General features: G+C 44.5%; 5 protein-coding genes across 8 annotated transcripts in view; 4 read left to right on the top strand and 1 right to left on the bottom strand.

The window, feature by feature from the left end:
- Nucleotides 1-1,417: 1,417 nt before the first annotated feature.
- On the bottom strand, nt 1,418-9,242 carry LOC144068083 (actin filament-associated protein 1-like 1). The gene is made up of 19 exons (XM_077592335.1): nt 9,018-9,242; nt 7,187-7,315; nt 6,983-7,063; nt 6,831-6,904; nt 6,639-6,759; nt 6,210-6,299; nt 5,922-6,136; nt 5,675-5,857; nt 5,507-5,599; nt 5,149-5,248; nt 4,219-4,374; nt 3,946-4,160; nt 3,292-3,437; nt 3,145-3,217; nt 2,635-2,743; nt 2,323-2,502; nt 2,092-2,261; nt 1,786-1,917; nt 1,418-1,694 (listed from the first exon to the last, which is right to left on the bottom strand). Exons 1-19 carry the CDS (start codon nt 9,034-9,036, stop codon nt 1,668-1,670), a joined length of 2,313 nt encoding a protein of 770 aa, XP_077448461.1. The 5' UTR covers nt 9,037-9,242; the 3' UTR covers nt 1,418-1,667.
- A 1,091-nt stretch (nt 9,243-10,333) lies between these two features.
- On the top strand, nt 10,334-12,394 carry LOC144068196 (lactoylglutathione lyase-like). The gene is made up of 6 exons (XM_077592519.1): nt 10,334-10,472; nt 10,791-10,873; nt 10,939-11,079; nt 11,332-11,399; nt 11,475-11,564; nt 11,698-12,394. The coding sequence occupies exons 1-6, from the start codon at nt 10,407-10,409 to the stop codon at nt 11,790-11,792; spliced, it is 543 nt and encodes a 180-aa protein (XP_077448645.1). The 5' UTR covers nt 10,334-10,406; the 3' UTR covers nt 11,793-12,394.
- A 135-nt stretch (nt 12,395-12,529) lies between these two features.
- Nucleotides 12,530-16,061, top strand: LOC144068142 (beta-2 adrenergic receptor-like). Its single transcript, XM_077592428.1, has 4 exons — nt 12,530-12,673; nt 14,023-14,137; nt 14,201-14,492; nt 15,020-16,061. The coding sequence occupies exons 1-4, from the start codon at nt 12,668-12,670 to the stop codon at nt 15,681-15,683; spliced, it is 1,077 nt and encodes a 358-aa protein (XP_077448554.1). The 5' UTR covers nt 12,530-12,667; the 3' UTR covers nt 15,684-16,061.
- Nucleotides 16,062-17,770: 1,709 nt separating this feature from the next.
- On the top strand, nt 17,771-20,665 carry ubtd2 (ubiquitin domain containing 2). 3 transcript variants are annotated; one of them, XM_077593020.1, is made up of 3 exons: nt 17,771-17,949; nt 18,864-19,100; nt 19,227-20,665. In XM_077593020.1, exons 1-3 carry the CDS (start codon nt 17,880-17,882, stop codon nt 19,652-19,654), a joined length of 735 nt encoding a protein of 244 aa, XP_077449146.1. In that variant the 5' UTR covers nt 17,771-17,879; the 3' UTR covers nt 19,655-20,665. The 3 variants fall into 3 exon arrangements, with proteins under 3 accessions (XP_077449146.1, XP_077449148.1, XP_077449147.1); XM_077593022.1 differs by lacking the exon at nt 17,771-17,949 and adding an exon at nt 17,956-18,151; XM_077593021.1 differs by lacking the exon at nt 17,771-17,949 and adding an exon at nt 17,956-18,451.
- A 195-nt stretch (nt 20,666-20,860) lies between these two features.
- il12bb (interleukin 12B, b) overlaps nt 20,861-22,447 on the top strand; it is a 3,991-nt gene continuing 2,404 nt past the window's right edge. For both annotated transcript variants that reach the window (XM_077593019.1, XM_077593018.1), the window contains exons 1-6: nt 20,861-21,053; nt 21,122-21,220; nt 21,291-21,464; nt 21,712-21,817; nt 21,892-22,061; nt 22,143-22,303. In XM_077593019.1, the coding sequence (XP_077449145.1) occupies nt 20,975-21,053; nt 21,122-21,220; nt 21,291-21,464; nt 21,712-21,817; nt 21,892-22,061; nt 22,143-22,303 (789 nt within the window). In that variant the 5' untranslated portion in view covers nt 20,861-20,974. The remainder of the gene's footprint in view (nt 21,054-21,121; nt 21,221-21,290; nt 21,465-21,711; nt 21,818-21,891; nt 22,062-22,142; nt 22,304-22,447) is intronic.

Here is a 22,447-nt window from a genome sequence, read left to right as displayed (position 1 = left end):
TCAGAGGACCGACTGAAAACGCAACCAAAGAGGGCACCAGGCTGTGGCTATAAGAAAGAGGTGGCCATGTTTACACGCAGCCGGTGGCAGCCATGTTTACACGCAGCCGGTGGCAGCCATGTTTGTTGGCGTGGACGAGATGCGTGCATGTGCGCATCGCACAAAAAGACGGCGCCATCCAAGGGGATGAACGTGAATGTTTACAAGACCATCCTGCTCTTTCGGTGTGAATGCTGAAGAGAAGTCCGAGCAAATTGTGAATAGACTTGTAAATTTGCAATGAAATTTTACATGTCATTTTAAACTCAGCCATTCCATGTTGGAAAAACGTTACTTTTTCCAGAATCCTGACTTTTGTTTTCCATGGCAAAGGACATCCTGAAAAGTAATTTTCCCGACTCTCCATCTTTTGCATGGCAAATCCCCAAAATGAGTGAACATATTGAAGAAGTTGAACTCATCTTTCCACGTTTCTCAAGTTCAAAACGTTGAGCCCACTCAGGTTACTATTTTTAGTGGTATTAGTACTATAACATCCTTTTTTTTCTTGTGATTGCATCCTTCCATCATTTTGTCATCAGCTCTTCAGCATTCACACATCATTTCCACTTGAATCTCATTTTCTGGTTCTTCTTCGTTTGTGCCGCTTGTATTGCTGCATGAGCCTTCTCGGACCTCTGCCCTTGTAGCAGCATGCTGAGGTTCCTCTTTACGTTTACGCTCGCCAAAAGGCACCCGTGACGCAGTCGTGTTAACCAGAACACTCGTGATCGGACTAACGGGAGGAGGCGGATGGACCGGTGGCGGGAGCCGGGTGGGCCAATAAGGAGCACGGACACAATTTTGCTCCCGACATGCACTGAATAAACTTTGTAAACAAGTTAGGGCTGTTTCAATTGATTTCTTTTCAGGCAAAAATAGTGACCGGCTCATTTGGTGTTTACATACCTGTCAACCTTGGTCAATTGCTCCCCTTATTAATGATTGCAATTCCCCTTTACTAAGCGATGATAAATCGTACAAATGCAACGGGGGATATATTTACTCACATAGGACGCACTTAAAAATCGATTTTTTTTCCAAAAAGTGGACATAGCTCAATCAGTCGGTGGGCCTTTTGTATGCACTAAATTCAAAATTCTGTAGATGGCGCTGTATGACGCTGACAGCTTGATTGACAGGGTACATTGCTTGCTGACACGCTATATTTATGTAGAGAAAAGGCAGAAGTGACTGACGCGCATATGCATATCGTGCTCAAAGCATGCCAATAGCAATCGGTGATGACGTTTTCGATCCAGATTAGAGCCAAAATGGGGAAGACGACATCGGTTTTACAAAAAAACACTTTTTTTCCCGTACAAAAATTGACACGTGGCATACACAATTTGAAATGATCAAAAAAGAGCACAAAGTAGTCCTTGCTTGATAAAGTCTTTTTAGTTCAGTTACATAAAGTGCAACAGTATCATACACAGAATAATAATAATTTAGGAGTTAAATTCATCCAATCAGATGTCAGGGGGCGCCACCGGGTCGTCGTTCACATTCTTTCTTAATGACATCCAGGTGCGATAATGGGCAGGGCCTATCCTTACCTGCTGTCATTGCGTCAGTCAACAAGTTCGTGCCATTCGTTTGAGGTGGCGACGTCCGTTTGGATGTGCTTACGTGCATTTTTTTGACTCCCATTCCTGGAAAATAGCAATAATGGAAAAGAAGTAAGCAAACGTGCAGAATTTCCCAAATATGGGATGAATAAAGTTATCTAATCTAATCTCGCACCTTAGCCTTCTGCATGACATTTCCCTTCGAAGAGGCGTAAAGAGAGGGTGGTCGTTTTCGGAGTTCTGCCGCCGAGTTGACAGGAATGATGTCGTTGTTGTTGGAAACTTTGCATGTCTTGTTGACTTGTATCTTTTAGCCAAAATAGGAATTTGAAAAAAAGAGGAAATGGTCATCATTTTGCATTCAGGTTTAACTAAGTGGCTGCATTGGGGGCGATGGACAAACAGCGAAAATGGATTGGACGTTCGTCGCCTTCAATGGCAGTGAATGAGTTAAAAGCATTTAATGGCTCCCAATTGCTACCTTGGCGATGACCGTGGCGGGAGTGGGTGCAGCCACAATGGCGCCCCTGGCCAAAGACTTCTTGAGGTTTTCTTTGACTTGGGTCAGCTTGAGTTCAAGTTCCACCCGCTCCTCCTCCTTTTGCTTACACAGCGCCTCCAACTGGACCAGGCGACGCTCTACGCCCAAATCTAGCACACAAACACACTCGCATGTTGTCTCGATTGCAACAGCGGGATGAGAGCAACATACCCGTCACGGCGTTGTCCTTCAATTCTTTGGCATCCTTCAGTGATTTCCTCTCGGCACGCAGGACGTTAAGGGCGCGTTTTAGGACGTCCTTCTGCCTCTCCAAGTCTGTCTGCTGCATCAAGTACCGCCTGGCGTCATCCTCCGCCCGCATTTTCCCGTAACGACCGTACTGGTTAATGTCTGTGAGGAAAATGTGGATTGTGCTCATAAAAAAAATCAGGTTATAATCCACATCTAGAGAGTAGGGAGTATTTCATTGATTACTTTGGTAAATATCACTATGTGGAAAAAAAATAAGTGTTGGTAACTCACTAGAGGCGTGTCTCTTGATGGCGGCCTGCTGTTCCGTCTTATCGGAATCCCTACTGGAGAAGGAGGCGTGGCGTCTGACCGGGCCGCCTTTTGCCCCGCCCTCATCCTCCTGTGGGGTACATGACATCTCCAATATTATGGATGTTTTCAGGGACCACTCGTAGTCTTAAAGCTGATAAAGATGATCCAGAAATTCGTGAAATTTGAAGTCATCAATATTGGGCATAAAAGTGGTATGAAGACAACCACAAAGAAAAACCCTTCCAGTATTTGTTACATCCTAACTTTTGCTATTACCAGTTTTTTTTAAGGAGACTTAAACTAGAATAATAAAAAATGAAACAAATTCATGTTACCATGACGCCCGTTCACTTCCTTGAGTGATTTATATAAATAAGCCTAACTTGACGAACATTCTTGGCTCATAGACATAATTCCGGTTAAAACCAGTGATTATCAAAGTGTCATGAGGTGAAGCACATGTTATTTTTTATCAGAAGGATATCTCACCGCGACACTTTCGTAGACCTCATCATACTCGCCACCGCCGTGCTCTGAAGTGGCGGAAGTTGTGGTGGCCCACCTGAGAGGAAAGGAGGAAGATTAATATCAAGGCATGCAACAGGAAGTCGGAGGCGGGATGGACCAAGGTCGCACAGGAAAGAGTGCGTGGCGGCGTCACGGATGTCCGTCAGCGTATCCACGTCGATGTAGTCGTAGTGGAGCTCGTCGGGGAGTGCGCTGCTGCCCGTCTCGGCGAGCACGATGCCCAACCAGCGGCCAAGGCTCTCTGAGCAGCTTGCCTGACAAATGCAAAAGAATGACACATTCAAAATTTCACAATAGACTTGAATTTTAAAAGCGTAGTTTACAAATGGAGTTTGAATTTTATTGGAAATTTAGGTATATACTACATTCTTCCAAATTATAAAAAAAAAAAACTGCCCCCTAAAGACTTTCAATTTTTTCCCTTTAATTATGCATTCTTTGGCTACTGCGACTTATAGTCCAAAAAATACAGCATTAATTCAATCATTTTCTGTACCACTGAACCTCATAAGGGTCACGGGGGGTGCTGGAGCCTATCCCAGTCAATGAGCAGCAGCTGGGCAGGAGACAGACAACCAGGAATATTGTCTTTTGAGCCATTTTTATCTCAAAACGTTCAAATTCAAACTTGCAAATGTGTCCTATCATTGGAGAAAATGTTGGTTGAGAAGTCAAAGCTAGAATTTTGATGGATATTATTCCAAATCTTTTGGTTAAAAATGACAACTGTGTGAGTTTTAAAGTTTAAAGTCACTAGTTTACCTCCAAGGCCGCTAGCTCTGCCCCTCCGTGCAAGATGCGGAAGGAGAAGGGACGTTTGGGGCCGAGTCCCCCCGTAACCACCTCGGCCCCCCGCAAGGGCAACGTTGTGACGGGGGGGCGCTGGTCGCCCGGGTCCCTCCGCAGAAGCAGACTTCCGGCACGCAACGTACACCAGCGCTCCTTCCAGACTCCGCCCACGCAGACGTTCAGATAGCCTGGCGAGTAGGCCGACACGTTTGTACCGAGAAACGGGAAATGGACAGCGAGCCTCACCGCAGCCGGGGTTGTCGTGGCGACCGGCGGGGACGGCGTGCTCGCCGCCGATGGGAGGCTTGCGTTTGGAGAAAGTGATAATTTGATTGATCGTCTTTCCTGCCGCACGGCTCATGGATCCCGTCAAGTCCGACAAGGGGCCACGCTTTCCTTTGCCTGAAATTTAAATAGTCACTCTCCATTAATCAAAGACTTCATAAATACTTGCCATATTTTCCCTACTATAAGTCGAACTTTGTTTCATAATTTGGTTGGGCCTTCAATTTATACTCAAGTGTGACTTATATGTTTTTTTTTACTCTTATGTTGTTTTTTTAGGCTGTTATTATGTTACATTAGGAGGTTCTTATTTTGTCTGTTGTTCCCTATTTTACTATTACACTTTAATGTATAATGTTTGTTCTTGGTTTGTGATCAATTTAAAAAAAACTTCCAAGAATGCCAATGTAGTTTGACTTTGAAATTTTGAATTGGCCAAAAAGTGGCCATTGTTTTTGTTTTAAATTAAAAAGTTAAATAAATACTAAGGAACAAACTCTTATAAAATAGTCAAACATTTTGTTTTCATTTTTTTCAGTTTATCCAGGTCATTTCATTCTCTCAAATCCACACAATGGGTTTCATATTTTGAAAGAATGACATTTAATTTAAGTGTTCCAATTGTAGGTGTAGTTCTTTGATTTGTTTTCATTGACTACAATATTATTGCTCTTGCTTTTGTGAAGTCATGGGGACACAATTGCAGGAAATTGTCAGGAAGGATGTCCTATCTTCTCCTGTCTCAATTCCTGTTAGCCCCTGACCCCGTAGACCAGAAAACAAGAGCATAACAGACCTAACAAGTAAAGTTGAATTGAAATGGCCGCATGTTAAATGTAAACACGGATTATCTATATACAGCATGTGAACAGAAATATTTTGGAATCATACCTAGTGAATCACCCGTGTGTGGCAGTCCATGTGTAGATAATTGACATTCCGCAGTGGGCCCGCTGTCCGAGTCCGACGTATGTCTGTCGGCCTGAAGCATCTGAGGCAATAATTGTTCTTAATTCATCTTTAACTCTTTCAGTGCCTTTGAAAATGACATGCATCAAGTCAAGTGGTTCTTTTCATCCTTTTGCTGTGAGTTTACATGAGTTTATCCCTAGTAGACATCCAATCTGCTTGAACCATGGAGGCCTGACGTCAAATGAACGGATGTTCACTTCCACGCCAACCCTCCCCGGTTCCTACAGATTGGGCGTCAACAGCAGCCGAATTGGCGAATGATCATCTTTCAGCTAACCTTGTCAATTTCCAGCTTCCTCTGAATGATGGGAGAAGCTGATGCGCTGAGGGAATCCATATTGCCACAATGACTGCCCACATCTTGCACTACCTGGAGGTTTGCATCCATTTTCATTCATTTAACCCCACCTTGATTGTGTGGGTGTGTTTGTCGGTTTGTATATACCTTGATCCATCGCTGGGCCTGCTCCCTGCTCTGCACAGCCAGAACCAGAACCTCACCAGATGGTATAGAGAAGCGCAACTCGTGTCTTTTCTTCTTGCGTCCGTCCTTGTTGACGTAGAGTACGCTGCACTGGCCGAGCGGAATCTCCGTATGGGGGTTGCTCTCCTTGATACTCTTGTAGCACTACACACACGTGCACAATTGAGAATACACAACAGGGGAGCAGGGAATAGTTCCTCTCTTATACCTGTAGTTTGTTATCTCGCACAACCACCAGCTGCTTGGCCCACTGTCCAAATCGCTTCTTCCGCAGCAAAAAGGCACAAATTCGACAGTCGGCGACCGGAGCTTCGGCACCCTCGTCGGCGGCCGTCCACCTCGTCGGGGGACTCTGCGCTTTGGCCTCGTCGTCCTCCTCCTCGTATGACTCGTAGGAGCTGCTTACCGCGTCCGAGTCGTTGTCTAAGTGCAAAGTTGACAAGAGTTATTATTCTTATTTAAGCGGCATTTCTTTCATTCAGGTCTGGGGACTAACAGGAGTTTTTGGGAGGCCCGTTTATCCTGGTGGTGGGGTAGTTGTTGTCTGCGTCTTCGTAGTAGGCGTCTTCCTCGGAGTTCCTGCAAGCTGTTGAAGAAAAAAAATGGATATACACTAGTACCTCTACTTCACTCTGCAACATCCACGCTACTCAGTCAAATTTAAATGTCTTTACTGTAAGGGTTTTCATTTTTTGCATACATATGTGCATTTAAAAACATTTCATAGGTATGCTTTTATCATTTAGAAAGGGCTCGTAGAAGTTTGTGGAATGAATTTTGATAATTCACAGTAAATTATACCTCTACTTACGAAAACTCCAAGTTACGAAAAAAAATATTAATTTTGTAAGTAGAGGTATCACTGAAGTTATTTGAGAACAAGATAGCGACAAAATATGACGCTAATGTGTGCATGGGTACACACCATCCATGTTGTTAGTGAAGTACTGGGGGGCGGAGCTTGGTTCCAGCGGAACCGCCTCCTCGTAGTAGTCCTCCTCCGGCAGGTCAGTGGTGGGCATCGGCGGGGGCGTATCCGTGGGAATCTGATGACGACATCGAAGGTTTGTTACCGACTGTGTTTAAGAAAAGAAAAAAAAACGATTCAGGAACTGACCGATTTGTCGGCAAGGGTCTCCTCTTCCTCCCTCTGCTGGACGGGAGAGGTACTGAGCGTGTGCAGGTCGCAGTCTGGTGACAGCAAAGAGCACATCATCATTACGTAGTACAGTGGTTGCGAATGGTTGAAGCACACTTTAAATGCCTCACCAAAACCGTCGAATAAGGACTCGACAAAGCTGGTGCCGTCGCCGTAGAGACAGCTGTTCATGTACACGTCCGAATTGCCGTCTGTGAAGAATTACCCATTTAAGATGTTATACGGATTTACCATTCAATTACAAAAAAGTAAAGAGGAAATAAATGCACGCTACAATGTTCCTGTAAATGCGTGCATTGTGTTTTTTTACGTACCTGAAACGTGCAGCGTGTCCAGGATGTTGCGCACTGACACCATCTTGTCGGCAGTGGCGGCGCTGACGCTCTCGCCGTCCAACATCTTGAGCAGGCTGACCAGTTCGGCGACCAGTCGCTCCACTGTCTCTGCACGCACATACACAATTCAAAATACATCGTGTAAAAGTTTTTAACTTTTTCGAAGCAGCTGTTCTGTAAAAGCCAACCATGTGGACATGGTATAAAATGTTAGGGGTTGAATTGATTGTGATAAAATCACACATAAATCATATGAAGGATTATATAAATGCCACATCTTATAATGGGGATTTTATTGTCAAGAATTTATTGTGCTTATGTCAAAAATAGACATCCTGTTTTTCCACATGCGTCAAATTTGAACATTCTGCTCTGTCAATCATTTGAAGGTCCCCAAAGCATTTCAGTCTCCCTCAAAACGGATTGGACGTCTCCCTGTTAATGGCATCCAATGAGCTATAATCATGAAAATGTTTAAAAGCTGAACTCAATGAATTTCAGTGCAACAGAATCCCTGAGTCCATGCGCAGACAATAGAGTATTGTCTTGAGAGATCCAAATCAGACTCAAAAAGAAAACACACAAACATGTTCAAAAAGGGGGCGTGGCAAACCACAGCTGCATTGTCTCTGTGAGCAGCCATTCATGAATCCAACTCACAGCTGTGTGTGTCTGTGTGTGTGTCCGTGTGTGTGTGAGCAGCTGTAGTTTCCTGTCTCGGTTGTTGACAAGTATGTCCTCGACAATGTTGGGCATCCTTATTTGTCGGCTTGGAAGTGCGTCAGCCATTTTGTAGCACTGTAGTTGAAGGGAACCACCGTGGTGTATAACAGGGATACCTAATATGGAGTTTTGTTGGATTTGCAGTCTAAAACTTTGATGGAACTGTAGTGGTTCACCATATAACATTGTGTTCTTCAATGGGCATTCCACATGAGTCTATTTTTCCATGTTTGCCTGCGGTTGACTTTCATTCTTTCAGGCCGAGAGGCAAAAGAGGATCAGCTGTTGTAGCAGCTTGTGGTCGGCCTCACCCCACACACAGCCAGCATTGTAAACCCGCATCCCCAACACATAGACACTCACGGACACACAGTCATAAGACTAGAACCATGCGACTTCAATTTCGGATTGTTTCACTGCATTTGTGATCTTCGAGGACCAAACAATGATGACGACAGTGCGTTTCCCGCTCCCCTTCTTCATCTCCCTTCAAACACTGGACCTCTTCAGTGGCAGGGGTCAGAGGTCACGTCCTGGCGCCCAGCAGGGACAAACATCCCCTTTGCCGTTTCAGTGATTGGTCATTAAATGCGCCACTTTTCATTTTCAAATGATAGGATTTTGTGAAATGATCACTTAAACTATTGACGCATAAACTGTTCTTTTGCACAATAGACGTCCAATCCGTTGAAATGGAAGGGTGGATTGGACGTCTATTAGTGGGAAAGTTGTCATGAAGTCATTTAAAAGGATATAAAATAGGAAATGGAATAGAGGTGAACGTTTGATGACGTCTTTTAACCTGATTTTTTGGAGTTTTAGTAGAACGTCACTCTTCGGCTGGGTTTACTTTACTTTACAAGTCTTAATAGATCTATTAACTAACTACTCACTAGCAGCGACGCCCGGTTTAACAGTAGGTCCTTGTTTAGTTAACTTACTTTTTAGTTGACTTTAATAGTTTGATGTGAGTCTTTGTGCTTGAATGAAGGCGGCTAGCGTCTAGCCAGAAGTAACGGCGAGTTGACATCAAGTTGAAGTTGAACTTTTAAACCCAAAAAAGGGAAAAGTAAAAGTGAAAACTCACCGTTTTGCCGTTTCTCCATGACGTCAAAATGTCCTTTTGTCTACTTTTACTTGGGGGCGAAGACTTCCGCTGCGTTGATAGTTGTCGGGGCGGACCACCGCCAGGAGGGGGGCAGCCGGCCTGAGTGAGCCTCGGGGCGGCCACGGCACAACTCGCTGACCGCCTCCGGATGGAGCGAGGGCGGATGGCGAGAAGGCGGGCGGACTCGTGGCCACCGCTGGACGGCACGGCAGCCCCCGGGTCCTAGTGCCGCGTCAGCCGGATAACCAAATCTGAAGACGGCCCCCCATTTCGAAAGACGCTTGTTCAAAACATTATTTGTTGTTTTTCTTTGTCTGGTACATCTAAGAAAACGAAAAGCTTCGTCTGCTTCCAACGCATTTCATTTAACCTCATCAAATATGCGTAACATCCCTTGTGTTTTTTTAGCCATTTGTTTGTGTCATCGTCTGTGCAGTAGTGTGTGCAATAGATCAATTTATTGGGAAGCATTGCGCAACTTCAGAAAATGCATTGATTCTGCTGACTCGATCGATACACGCCAGCTGCCGTGTTGGTTGCTATTGGCAACCAACAGCATCTTTTGCACTGAGGTGCGGCAAGCGGCAGGAGGCAGTAGAGTCGGGTAGGTTGGTGGGTACGTAGACGAATTAATATAGAGAATGAATGACTATACTAATAGGATGAGTGTTTAGCTCGTCAGCCTGACAGTTATGGGGTTCTGGATTCAAATCCAGGTCGGCCTACCTGTGTAGTTTACATGTTCTCGCTGTGCCTGTGTGGGTTTTCCCCGGGTACATTCCAAAGACATGCAGGGTAGGCTGAATAAACACTCAAAATTGACCATAGTGTGAGCATGCCCTGCGATTGGCTTGCTACCAGTTTAGACTTGAGTTGGCTGGCATAGGCTACAGCACCCCATGTGAGGGTAAGCGATTTGGAAAATGAATGAATTAATGGATAACAGGTGAGATTGGTGTATCTTCATGAGGGATCGATGATGCAAAATGGACCACATTAGCTTTAGCCATTGTATTTTCCAGTTCATGGGTGGACTTTCCATCGGGTATACTGGGCATTTATTTATTTATTTTAAAAAAGTTTCTCGGCCACGGCAGTATTATAAACTGTCAATATGAACACAATGCACTGAACAGCCAGGTTATGATTATTATTTTTATATTATTATTATTATTCATAATGCTAATACATTAAGGTGGGCCCATGCCATTTATTGGTTCCAGTCCACCCCGCCTCCAGTTCCACGACACATGCTGACACATGCAGCTACATTCCTGCGCAACACACGTGCCTGCTAGGGCAGGTACAACTGCTTGTTGCCGTCATTGTTTAGTGTGTTGTCAAATCTTTGTACGCGTCGCCGCCGTCATGAACAGAGGTCTATCAGAGCAAGCGATGTTCGACGCCTGCAAGGAAGGAGACCCAGCCACAAAGGTCACGCACCTTCTCTTCCAATTTGACATTCGTTCTCCGAATTAAAACGTGACAACAGCTTTTATTTTTCTCAGCTTGTTGTCATGACGCATTCCTCGGGGTGAACACACCTTAAGTCCACTGTAGTTGTATTTGCCTTTGAAGCACAATAAGTACTTTTTCAGTATTTACAATCATTCAAGAAAGCAGTTATTGAATGATTTCAGAATGTAGACATTTGAATGGGAGAATTCTAAATGGGCAAAAAAACATAGCTCATGCATATCCAGGACTCTTGATAGCGGAGTTAAAATGGTTGTGTATCTTTGCTGTGTGTAGGACTACATGATGCAGCAAACCATGCTGAGGGTCAAAGATCCCGCTCGATCCTTGGACTTTTACACCCGAATCCTCGGAATGACGTCAGTCATGACACATGAGTCAAAGTTGCCGTGCAACGATACCAAATGTGTGCATGTTTTGTCAGGCTGTTGCAGAAGATCGACTTCCCATCAGTTCGCTTCACTCTTTACTTTTTGGGTTTCGAGAATAAGGCTGACATTCCGTCCGATATCCGGGAACGAACAGCCTGGACATTCTCGCGGAGAGCCACCTTGGAGCTAACACAGTGCGTAGACAATCCACAGATTCCATGTTATGTTACAGATGAGTGCATCAAGTACCGTATTGGCCCGAATATAAGACGGTGTTTGTTGCATTGAAATAAGACTGAAAAGCTCTAACCCTTTTTTCAAACTTGAGTCTTGAAAAATAGGGGGTTGTCTTATAATCAGGGTCATCTTATATTCAGGCCAAGACAAGATGTGATATTATCTCTGTGATACATATTCCCAACAATTTATTTATGTTTATGTGCTAGCAATTGGGGGTCCGAGTCAAATCCAAGTTTGTCATATCACAACGGAAACAGTGACCCCCTCGGATTTGGTGAGCCCTGCAACTGCTCATTCAGGCTAAAAGTCATCTTACTTTTTTAATTGATTTGTTTTGGCATAACCACAGGTCACATTGGCATAGCTGTTCCGGACGTCGGGATTGCTTGTCACCTGTTTCAATCTCTGGGTGTCACCTTTATCAAGAAACCACACTCTGGTAAACACACAACCTAAACAGAGATCTAAAGTCTGAAATGATTACTAGAACACAGTAATCCTGTAATGAATATTACAGGATTTTCAAAAGACTGGTGAAATGTTTGTATGACAACTGTCTGTGGTGTTGGCAGGCAAGAGGAAAGGACTGGCCTTCCTTCAAGATCCGGATGGCTACTGGATTGAGATCTTCACTCCAGACAAGATGGCAGACTTGATGGCACCCTGAACCTCAAAGCTAAAGGACTAAAATGTGGAATATTGATTGTTACACCCTGTTTTTTTTGTCACAACAGGTAACAAGCCCCCTACTTTCAGCTTCTCTCTTGGCGATTTTCACAAGTCAAGTATGATCATGTCCTAATCATAGAGTAACCACATCATAATTCCCCCCTGTTAAAATATTTATTTATGCAAGGTTTTTCCAAATGAATGTTTAATGTCATCCAATAAATATAACTCAAGTAGACAAAATGCCCGTTTTTAGGTATAATGATTTTTTGCTACTCTTTCATGGTTATTGACAGCAATTGAAAGAGAATCCATTTAGACTGGGAGGGACTGACAATGAATAATAATGCTTTAGTTCAATTGATAACGATAGAAATCTAATTTTGAACTGGAGCAGCTGCCAGGCTTTGCTGCAAAAGAAGCACAATTCATGGTTCCATAACTTCCAAAGATCATTGCAAATGGTCCAGGCCCTGAAGTATCAAAGCAGCCCCAGACCAGTACACTTACCTGCACCACGTCTGACTGTTGCATGATGTTCTTATTCAAAATGTATATAGCCTAAAAAAATGCATCCATCAAATAAATTGATTCCAATTGCTTGTGAGTGCAGTGTGCAGTTAAAAGTGCAGAGCTGTCTGCTCATTTGCTACAAGCTGAGAGTGATGTCATCAAGCGGCTTGTGTATAAAAAGTCGGACTGTCGCTTGCTCCCACACAAGAGCGTGTTGCTACATGTGTGTATGGAGTGTAGCGTTAGTCTGTGAGAATGTGTGTGAGATGAGTGTGTGCATACAAACACAGGGTTGATCATGAAACTTTTCCCTTCATTAATTAAAAGCTGGCGGACTCCAAAAAGTCAGGACGCGGCAACATGGAGGTAGGAACCGGCTCAATAATGTAAACTTGTGTGTATATGAGCAGCCTTTACTTGTACACAAGGTCAAAAGTGCATGTGTTGGTCAATATGAGTGCACTCTATACGCGTTATACATGGACCTATCAAGTAAAAGTGCTTACTGCATATACAGAGTAAGGGAAAATGGTTATCCTAACAAATACACACGGAAACACCCAGATTGCATGTTAATTATCATGACAGCGAATTTTTGTCACATTGTTATGGCAACATAGCTGTAAGCAGCTGAGAAATGAGAAATGAAACTGCTTGTCGTGCATTGTCAGGGAGCTTCTCGACATCTGGCGCCTGCTGCTCACGAGTCCCCGCGGGTGTTTTTATATTATCGGTGTCACGTGCGCTTATTGTTGGAGCCTATATTTGCTGTCTTGTAAATATTTGGACATTTACGAGCTGAGGAGGTTTGAAAGGACAGTAAAAAAAAAGGTGGCAGTGAAAAAAAGAAAGATGTTCAGAGTACATTTTTGGGGGGTGTAAGGGAGTGGGATGTGTTTTGTTGGTGTGTTAAATGTTTTTGTATATCTAAATGATTCTTAGTGTTTTTATTGTGAGACAGTGGGTGGGAGTTTGTCTGCATTTGTGTGTGTGGATAAGAGAGCGAGAGGTTTTGTAGTGTGAAAGAGGTTATCAATTGTGGGTGGACGTTTTGAGAGATTTTAGGGGTTATATTTTAGGTGTATATCAGAATGTTTGTGTTGTGTGAGGGTAGAAAGGTAATAGGTTTTGGGGCTATGAGAGATATATTTTTGGTTGACAATTTGAGCTATTCTCATGACTTGAACGTTTTTATTTTTTGGTTCATATGTGACAGTGTGAAGATGAGAAAGGAATTAGGAGTTTGAGAGAGTTTGTTATGGTGAACGTGACGATTTAAGTGTAAGTCAGCTGGTGTAGGTGTAACAAGGCTACTTTGTTCTGTGTTGGTTTTTATGGTGTATGAGTGAGGTTCTATTTTACATGTGAAGTTTATGTGAGTTTGTATGTGACTATTTGAGCTTGTTATTTTTGAGAGGGATGTTATCTTTTTTATTTTAGAAGTGAGGATTTTATTTTCATGTGTGCAAAGTGTTTAGTGCACGTTAAAGATCGATCTTTGGGCTCTGTTGGGCACAAACTCTTGTTGCTTATTGATGATGTTCATGATGCACCGACGAGGTCACCGGCGTTTGACGCTTCATTATTTTCAGTGATTGTTCACTGCAGGCTCCTCCCAATCAGAATGGATTGGGCGTCTATTTCCGTCAATGGCACTGAAACATAGTCAGCACTGCCAGCCCTTCCAGTAAAAATGTGGTTTACTTTCTTCATAGGTTAACGAGGTCGACCAGTCGTACAGCCGCAACTCCACGCTAGCGGACCACGGTGACGTCAAGGTGGTCTTGCTAGGGGCCGCCACAGCCGTTCTGGTCGCCACCATCGTTTTTGGTAAGTCCTACCGTCGATTCACAGATCACTCAAAATGATTGACATCCTGTCGCATCGGTGCAGGCAACATGCTGGTGATAGGCGCCATATTGCGCTTCAGACGCCTGCAGACGGTGACCAATCTGTTGATCGCCTCGCTTTCGGCGGCCGACCTGATCGTGGGTGCCGCCGTTGTGCCGTTGGGGTATGTGTACATCCTATCGGGCTCGTGGCAGTTTGGCAACTTCCTGTGCGAATTCTGGACAGCCACGGACGTTTTATGCGTAACGGCCAGTATCGAAACACTGTGCGTCATCGCGTTGGACCGTTACCTTGCCATCACGTCGCCGCTGAGATACACGACGCTCCTCACCAGGTGACTGCGCTATGACTGATCACATTTCCATGACTGCTCCTCTATTGCCATTAATGGCAGTCAATGAATTAAGTACTAATGCAAAAAGAAATGACATCAGCATATTTTTCAACAATCCATTCATTCATTCTCGATGAAGGTGGGTGGGGCCGGCCAACAAGCACCGTCTTTGACAAACATTGATTTTGAAGGCACTTACCTAAGTGAAAACAACTTTTTCTCAGCGTGTTTATGGGAATGCTAATGTAGCAGCAAACAAGCGGCACTTGTGCCGCTACTGCCGTTGATGACACGTTTTCGTTTGCGCTTGGCGAAAACACTGATATCAAATGTCGAGGAATGATGACACTCAAGTGGATGTTTATGATGAAGTTGAGTCCAGTATATAGAATTCTGTAACAAACATCAAGAGCCAATAAAAGACTCATAAATAGTATACACCTGTTTATAGAGAATATATTTAGGTGTATGTATACTACATTGTTTTCATTTTCAAGACTTTGAAGGCGACTGTCATGGGTTTTCAGGGGCCGCGCCCTAGCGGCAATTGTCGGCGTGTGGGCGGTGGCCTCACTGATCTCCTTCCCGCCCATCCATCTGAAGCTCTGGGTGTCCAAGGATCGGGAGGCTCGTCGCTGCCTCGCCGACGAGCGCTGCTGCGACTTCAACACCAACGCAGCGTATGCCGTCTCGTCCTCGGCGGTGTCCTTCTACCTGCCTCTCGTCGTCATGGTCTTCCTTTACTCCCGCGTCTACCAAGAGGCGCAACGGCAGCTGCGCAAGATCCGCCAAGACGAGCGCCGGCTTCGTTACCTGTGGGCGCAGGACGGCGCTGAGGGCGATGGCGCGGAAGAGGGGGAGAAGAACTGCAAGCACGGCTTTAGGCTCTCAGTGAAGGAGCACAAAGCGGTCAGGACATTGGGGATTATCATGGGGACCTTCACACTCTGCTGGCTTCCCTTCTTCATCCTCAACATCCTGATGGCCTTCGTGCACCTAGGGGACATCAAACTGCTCTTCCGCCTGCTCAACTGGTTGGGATACTCCAACTCGGCCTTCAACCCGCTCATCTACTGCCGCAGTCCTGACTTCAGGCACGCCTTCCAGCGAATTCTCTGCCGGAGGACTGGATCCGGGCCCGCCGACGTACTGGACAGGGGGGTTTCTGTACGGGGAGGCTCGCGGGCGTGACAGCCCCTCCTTTGCGAAGGGCACAAGCTGACAGGCCGCCATGTGACATTTGCGACCAGTAATAACTGGTATGGCATTAAAATTTGATTTCAGCCGCTTATTTCCTCTTACGCAACGGTTGTGTTGTTTGGTGCCAAACCAATGATTTAATTCATGAAAAATGAACAGGCGTCACAGAAATGTGTCACACTTGAGCATCCCGCATATTTTGTGAAAAGTGGCATTTGAATGTGTTATTTTATTTTACAATATTAATTGATATCATTCAATGTTTATTTAGCCCTGTGATTGGTGGCCAATCATTTCAGGGCGTCCCCTGCATACACCTCACAGTTGGCTGGGATAGGCTCCAGCACCCCTGTGACCTGTGTGAGGATAAGCGGTACGGAAAATGAATGTTTTTCTATTAAAATGTTTCATATATGTTGTCTGCCAACTTCATTTTGCATTTAATGTAGCCTCATCCAATTTTTACTAATTGTGTATTTATGTATGTGTGCAAAAACATATTTTTGCCAGTGCGCGGGTGGGGTGGAGGCCCTAGGGATTTCTGACTTGGAAACCGTAGCAACGTCACTGGATGGCGGTGGACGTTTAATCCATATTAGAAGTCTCTTGCCATTTATGGATGCCAATACGCTAAATGTATCATCTGATTCAGTAATGCATGCATTTACACAAACAGACTTCTACTTATGCGGAAACACATTTAAGTTCGCACACAGAATTGTTTAAAAAAAAACACGTATGCGCAAACACGGTCATTTATGCAAAACTAAATGCAAATATATTCAGGTGACACAAAAGAAACCTTGATACACACACGCAGAGTGTACACACACACACACACACCTAAAATTGACACAAAACGTGCAAACTTACCGTAAATTCACACACAAACAGGCGTTTATTGCCAACTTTGATTCCTAACGCTAAAGTGAATTGAATGCTTTTATTGTCAGTGTACAAGTATAATGAGATTTAAAGCCTCACCAGGAAGAGCACAATAACAACAACATACAAACAGACACATCAATAATCAAGAAATAATAACAATAAGTAATAAATAAAAAACAATCTATAAATAAGACATAAATAAAGAAGTAGTCAACAACAGAAATAAGTAGGGAAATGCACAAATAACAACAAACAAACAAACAAAGAGATAATCAATAAATAAGTAGTCAACATAATAAATAACTAGTAGACAACTAAATACCGTAATTACTCGAATATAACGCGCACTCGAAAATAACACGCAGGTAATTTTGGGCCAAAAAAATCTGGAAAAACGCAGTACTCGAATATAGTGCGCACCTAAAATTTCCCGCTGACGAAAATCAGAAATCTTACCTTTTTTTCTTCGTTTCACGATTGTTTTGTTCAAACAAATTTATTCATTAGAATCCTTCAAATGAAGAGTTCCTCTCTCTCTTTGTCTGTCCTCTCATACATCTCTTCGTTGAGAATCCTATCAACGTCCACGCTTCCTTCATCCACTTCCTCTTCCTCCCACAACACATCATCCGATTGGCTTTACGAGATGACGTAAAATCCGTGCGTCAAAGTGAGTTTGACAATGCTTTTTTCGATCGAAAATTTGTAATTTATTTTAGTTATTGATTATAACACTGAACTGAGAGAGGGTGAACTGAGACGGGTACGAGGCTAGAGGGGGGCAGTGGTGGTCTCGGCTTTACGAGATGACGTAAAATCTGTGCGTCAAAGTGAGTTTGACAATGCTTTTTTCGATCGAAAATTTGTAATTTATTTTATTCAATTCAATTTCAATTCAATTTATTTGGCAAGAAAAAGCACCAGGCTAAGGGCCATGTAACAAGACACAAAAAAATATATATATATATATATATATATATATATTTGTTTTTGATTATAACACGCACCCCCAACTATTGGAATTAATTATATAGCAAAAATCTGCGTGTTATATTCGAGTAATTACGGTAAGTGGTATGTAGTCAACATAGATCATTGTGCGTGCTTTGAGGTATGAGTGAATTGTGTACGTAACTCGTATCTCGAAGCATCGTTTCCCACTGAATTTGTTGTTGGGGGTGGGGGGTAAGATATGAGGAGGTCTCCTTCGGCGATGTGATGCAGCCTTGCCGAGCCGCGGCGGGGGGGCGCGGAGGAGGCGGCGAACTACCCGGCCCGGGTCGCTGAGCCGAACCATCCATGGGTGGCTGCGTGGGGAGCCAGCACGACTCCTCGGGCAGCCTGAACGATAACTCGGACGGAACCGGAGGTAACTCGCTCGCTGTCGTCCGGCCCGGACAGCGGCCGGGGGTCGCATCGGCACCGGCCGGCTAAGGGGGTTCGCGTGTCCCTCTTCCCGTTTGCTTCGTAGAGAGGGTCGGGGGAGACCGGACTGAACTTGTCATCCGACAATGGGGAGGAATGTGCCGGGTGTTCGGCGGCGGATTGACGCGTCGCGTCTTGAGCGATAGGTCTTTGTTCACTTAGCATTAGGCTAGTTAGCATCCGTAGCTAGTTAGCATGTTATTCGCTAACAGGGTACATGATAGCTGTGTTGTTTTCTCTCGTTTTCAAGCATTCCTACGGATTTACAACACACATGTTGAAATCTGAATTTAGAAAGACGCCACAGAGTTTAACACTCATGTTGATGAAAACCCCGAAGTAGTAGTTTGAAGTAGCTAGGTCAAGTACCTACTTACTGTATTTATCAATTTATCAATGTTAGCTATTGTTATTATTTTCGGATGACTGATTACGGTTTGAGAAAGGTATCATTTTAAGTCCTCTGTTTCTTCTCTTTTTTTCCATGCATTTGCTTTATTAAAATATTTATTTAAATATTCTAATATTGTGTTTACTATTTTCATCCTTGAAAAACTAGTGGTGGGTGATACGGGAAAATTCTCTATCACGATGTACACTATTTTGTATCACAAAATATTTGATTTAAAATGAAAGACCCACAGATTAGGACAGCCATATATCACTACTTGAAACCCACGTTTCAAAGCCTACTTTGAAATTTTGTAATGAAACATGTTCATGCCATCATTCAAATTTTCTCCCACAACCCAAAGTGGCGCCTTGTAAAACGTTCTCATTGGTTCAAATTTAACTGAAGGCAGATCTTGAGTTTTCAGGTTGCTAATTCAATTCATCTCCATCTTTTTTTGTGGTCAGTGGCTCTGGGGCGGAACCAGCCTCTCAAGCGCGAACCACCCAAATGGAAAAGCGACTACCCCATGACGGAGGGTCAGCTGCGGAGCAAGCGCGACGAATTCTGGGACACGGCGCCGGCATTCGAGGGCCGGAAGGAGATCTGGGACGCACTGAGGGCGGCCGCGGGCGCCTTCGAGAACCAAGACCACCAGCTGGCTCAGGCCATCCTGGACGGCGCCAGTATCACGCTGCCTCACGGTTAGTGACGCTGCGCTAACCGGAATAACCATGTGAAAATAAAAGTACTTCTCCAATCTCAGCGGTTTATCGTGGTGACGCGTTTAGAGGTTTGATCAGTTTTCGACATCAATCTCTTTTGGACAGGCGCGCTGAGCGAATGCTACGACGAGCTGGGCAACCGCTACCAGCTGCCCGTCTACTGCCTGGCGCCACCCGTGAACATGATCGAGGAACGCTCGGACGAGCCCGACGGCTCTGACCAGGACTCTGGCGGCGCCGATGCCTCGACGGGCGAGGATGGTGAGCGCCAGCTGCGCCTGCGCCTCTCCACGGGGCGCGACCTACGCCTGCGGGTACGCTCGGCCGACACGGTGGGCGCCATGAAGCGCCGCCTCCATAGTCAGGAAGGCGTGCCGGCCGCGGCGCAGCGCTGGTTCTTCTCAGGACGTCCGCTCACTGACAGGCTGCGTTTGGAGCAGATCAACATCGCACGGGAGTACGTGGTCCAGGTTATCATCAGCCAACCCCCAGGCACGCCTCCCCGGCGGGAACCCACGCCCGTCGAGAGTTGAGCACGACTCTTAAAAGGATGTTTGGACACTCTGACAAATAAGACAACAGCCGATTCGTTGCTAGGGGGAGCGGCGTGACAAAAAAGACCAAACAAAGATCCTCTTGCTCACGTTGGAGGATGAACACAATGCTGAATGGAATGTTTTGCCATCACTTACACAATCATGGGTGTATCGCTATTACACACATAACAAGTGTAGAGTTGAGGACTATTTGTGTTTCTGAAAGCATTTTTTTTAAATTAAGAAAAATCTTTCTTTGTATTCATCCACCACTCCTTTCCCCCCTGGACTGAAAGACAAAAATGTGCTCAACACGGTGGTGTTTTGCAATACGACTTCAATTCAATCTTCATATATCAAAATGTCTTTGAAATTGAGCAGATTTATGACACACGAATACTTCTAACTACAGCAACACTTCAACTTCTCTGACTTTTAACTTGACTGTGGTTGTGGGTTAAAACCCAGGTAGGACCTCCCTGTGTGGAGTTTGCATGTTCTCCCCGGGCTTGCGTGGGTTTTCTCCAGGTACTCGGGTTTCCTCCCATATCCCAAAAAACATTCTAAATTGTCTCTATTTGTGAATGACAATGGTTATCCATCTCCTTGACATGGATTCGAACCCAGGACCCCAGAGCTGTGAGCCTGACGTGCTAACCACTCAAGCCGCCGGGCCGCCCGTATACAACTTTATTTCTCTAAAATATTGATTTTAATATTTTATTCAGCCAATTCTGTCTGGGATAAACTGTTTACTGAAATGGATAATTAATTATGTAATGATATATGAAATAATGTATCATTCTCAATGTGTTGAGGCGGAAAGTAGTTTAGGAAAATTCCCTTACAGGAAGTGTTTTTTTAAAATGTTTAACACTGAGCCATTCCATGTAGACGTCCCAACTTCCTCTCTTTGCAACATCCTGTTTTACTCTTCTTCTTTACACGGCACCTCATGTACATGTACTGTACATATTGAGAAGGAGATAAAGTATTTTTTCAACTCCAGTATTTGAATTGAGGTTAAAAAAAAATCCTGATTCGGAAATTTTGTGAATTGTCTTTGTGCACACTCGTGGGGAGGAAGTGAGATGTTGCCCAGTGTGGTCCTGACCTAAACTTCTCCTTCCCTCTTGGACTTTTTATACACCTTGCATGGGGGGAAAATCACACATGGAGATTCTAATACAGGCGTCACAACCACTTCTGCATGAAGCGCTTATAAATACTCGCTCGGAGTCACGCACAAACACAAGTGGACCAATTTGAAGCTGAAAACAACTTGTAGAACTTTTTGAAAAGTCCTTTTTGCTGAAAATGTCGTGGTGCCTGGTGGTGACGTTTCTCATGATCACCGCCTCCAGTGGGGGAAACACAGCAGTTCTGATGGACAATGGTTGGTACTTGGTAGTCTTAGTATTAATATGAGACTAATAAGTTCTTCCACAAACTGTGTGTGTTCAGTATTGGTGGTGACAGTTGCGCGTGGTGACGAGATGTCACGAGTTCCCCTGACGTGCGGGCAGGTCCACCATGACCGGGATGTGTTCTGGAAAAGAGATGGTAAGAAAGAATGGAATGACCGAGTTTGTGTGTGAGTAAACTTACAAGAACTACTGGGTCTATGTGACAGGTGTGATACAACCGCACTTAAAGGGTCTTCAGGTCAGTGTCGAGATTTGGGAGGTTAACGGAGGAAACTTCAGCTGTCACTCAAGCTCCAGTGGACAGTACCTGAACCACACGCTAGTCCTGGTTCATGTGAAAGAAGGAACAAAGGACATTCTGGAAGGGGGACAGCATACAGGTATGTGAGATTGTCTGAGATATTGTCTAATCCATCTTGACTGAGCGGGTATACCTAATAAAAAAAGGAATCGACATCTATCCCTGACAATGGCAGGCAATAAGGTCCAATTCACTTACACTGGCTACTGCCGTTAAGTTACCTTTTTATGGCCCAAAACAAAAAGTTGGTATGAATCTGGCCCGCGAACCTAACCAAATTTGACAGCCCTGGCATGGACTGTTGATAACAAGTTTATTTTGGTCAGATGCTCTTCACTGTTCGGCCTCCAACTACAACGGAAGCTTCGACTGCAAATGGACTCGAACCAAGAGCAGAAGCAAAGCTCAAGTTTTGATGTTCAAAGCACATCGGTGAGGATTTCTCTCCTACTCCCAACTGAACCTGACCTACCGATGACTTATGAATGGTGTTTTTCTGTCCTCAGACGTTCCCAGGTTCTCGCTTGCCATCTGGATTCAAGCGCATCAGAGGCCACCTGCCAGGACTTGAGTTGTTCGTACACAGAAGAACAGAAACACGTGCATGTGTCGCTCTACATTTTCAGCGCATACAAACTGGAGGTGTACACGAAAGCCTTCTACCTGAGGGACATTGGTACATTTTCGGACAAATATTGCAACGCTCACTCTCGGTTGTGGTTACGGCAGCTGGGTTTTGTCTTTTCATATCTCTCAGTGAGGCCAGAAGCGGTTCCTGGACTGCGTGCCGTTGGTCCCAAGAAGTTTCAGTGGGACTACCCCGAATCCTGGCAAAGACCCTGCACTTTCTTTGGTCTTACATTCCAGGTCGTGTTGGTCGACAGCAACGGCTCCTGCGCCACCAACTCTGGTATCTCGGTAACTCAAGACCGGATTGTTAAACATATTTAGAGACAGTTGAGCACCAAAACATGGCACGAAACCATAGGTCAAACCCTCATTGATAACATTTAAGCCCTAATCTGTAGCGCTAACGCTAAAATGTCCAAACTTTTCTTTGTA

The sequence above is a fragment of the Stigmatopora argus genome, chromosome 22 (assembly GCF_051989625.1).
Source record: "Stigmatopora argus isolate UIUO_Sarg chromosome 22, RoL_Sarg_1.0, whole genome shotgun sequence".
In the NCBI taxonomy this organism is placed as follows: Eukaryota; Metazoa; Chordata; class Actinopteri; order Syngnathiformes; family Syngnathidae; genus Stigmatopora; species Stigmatopora argus.
Note: the sequence above shows the minus strand (reverse complement) of the source record. Positions and strands in the feature narration are given on the sequence as shown.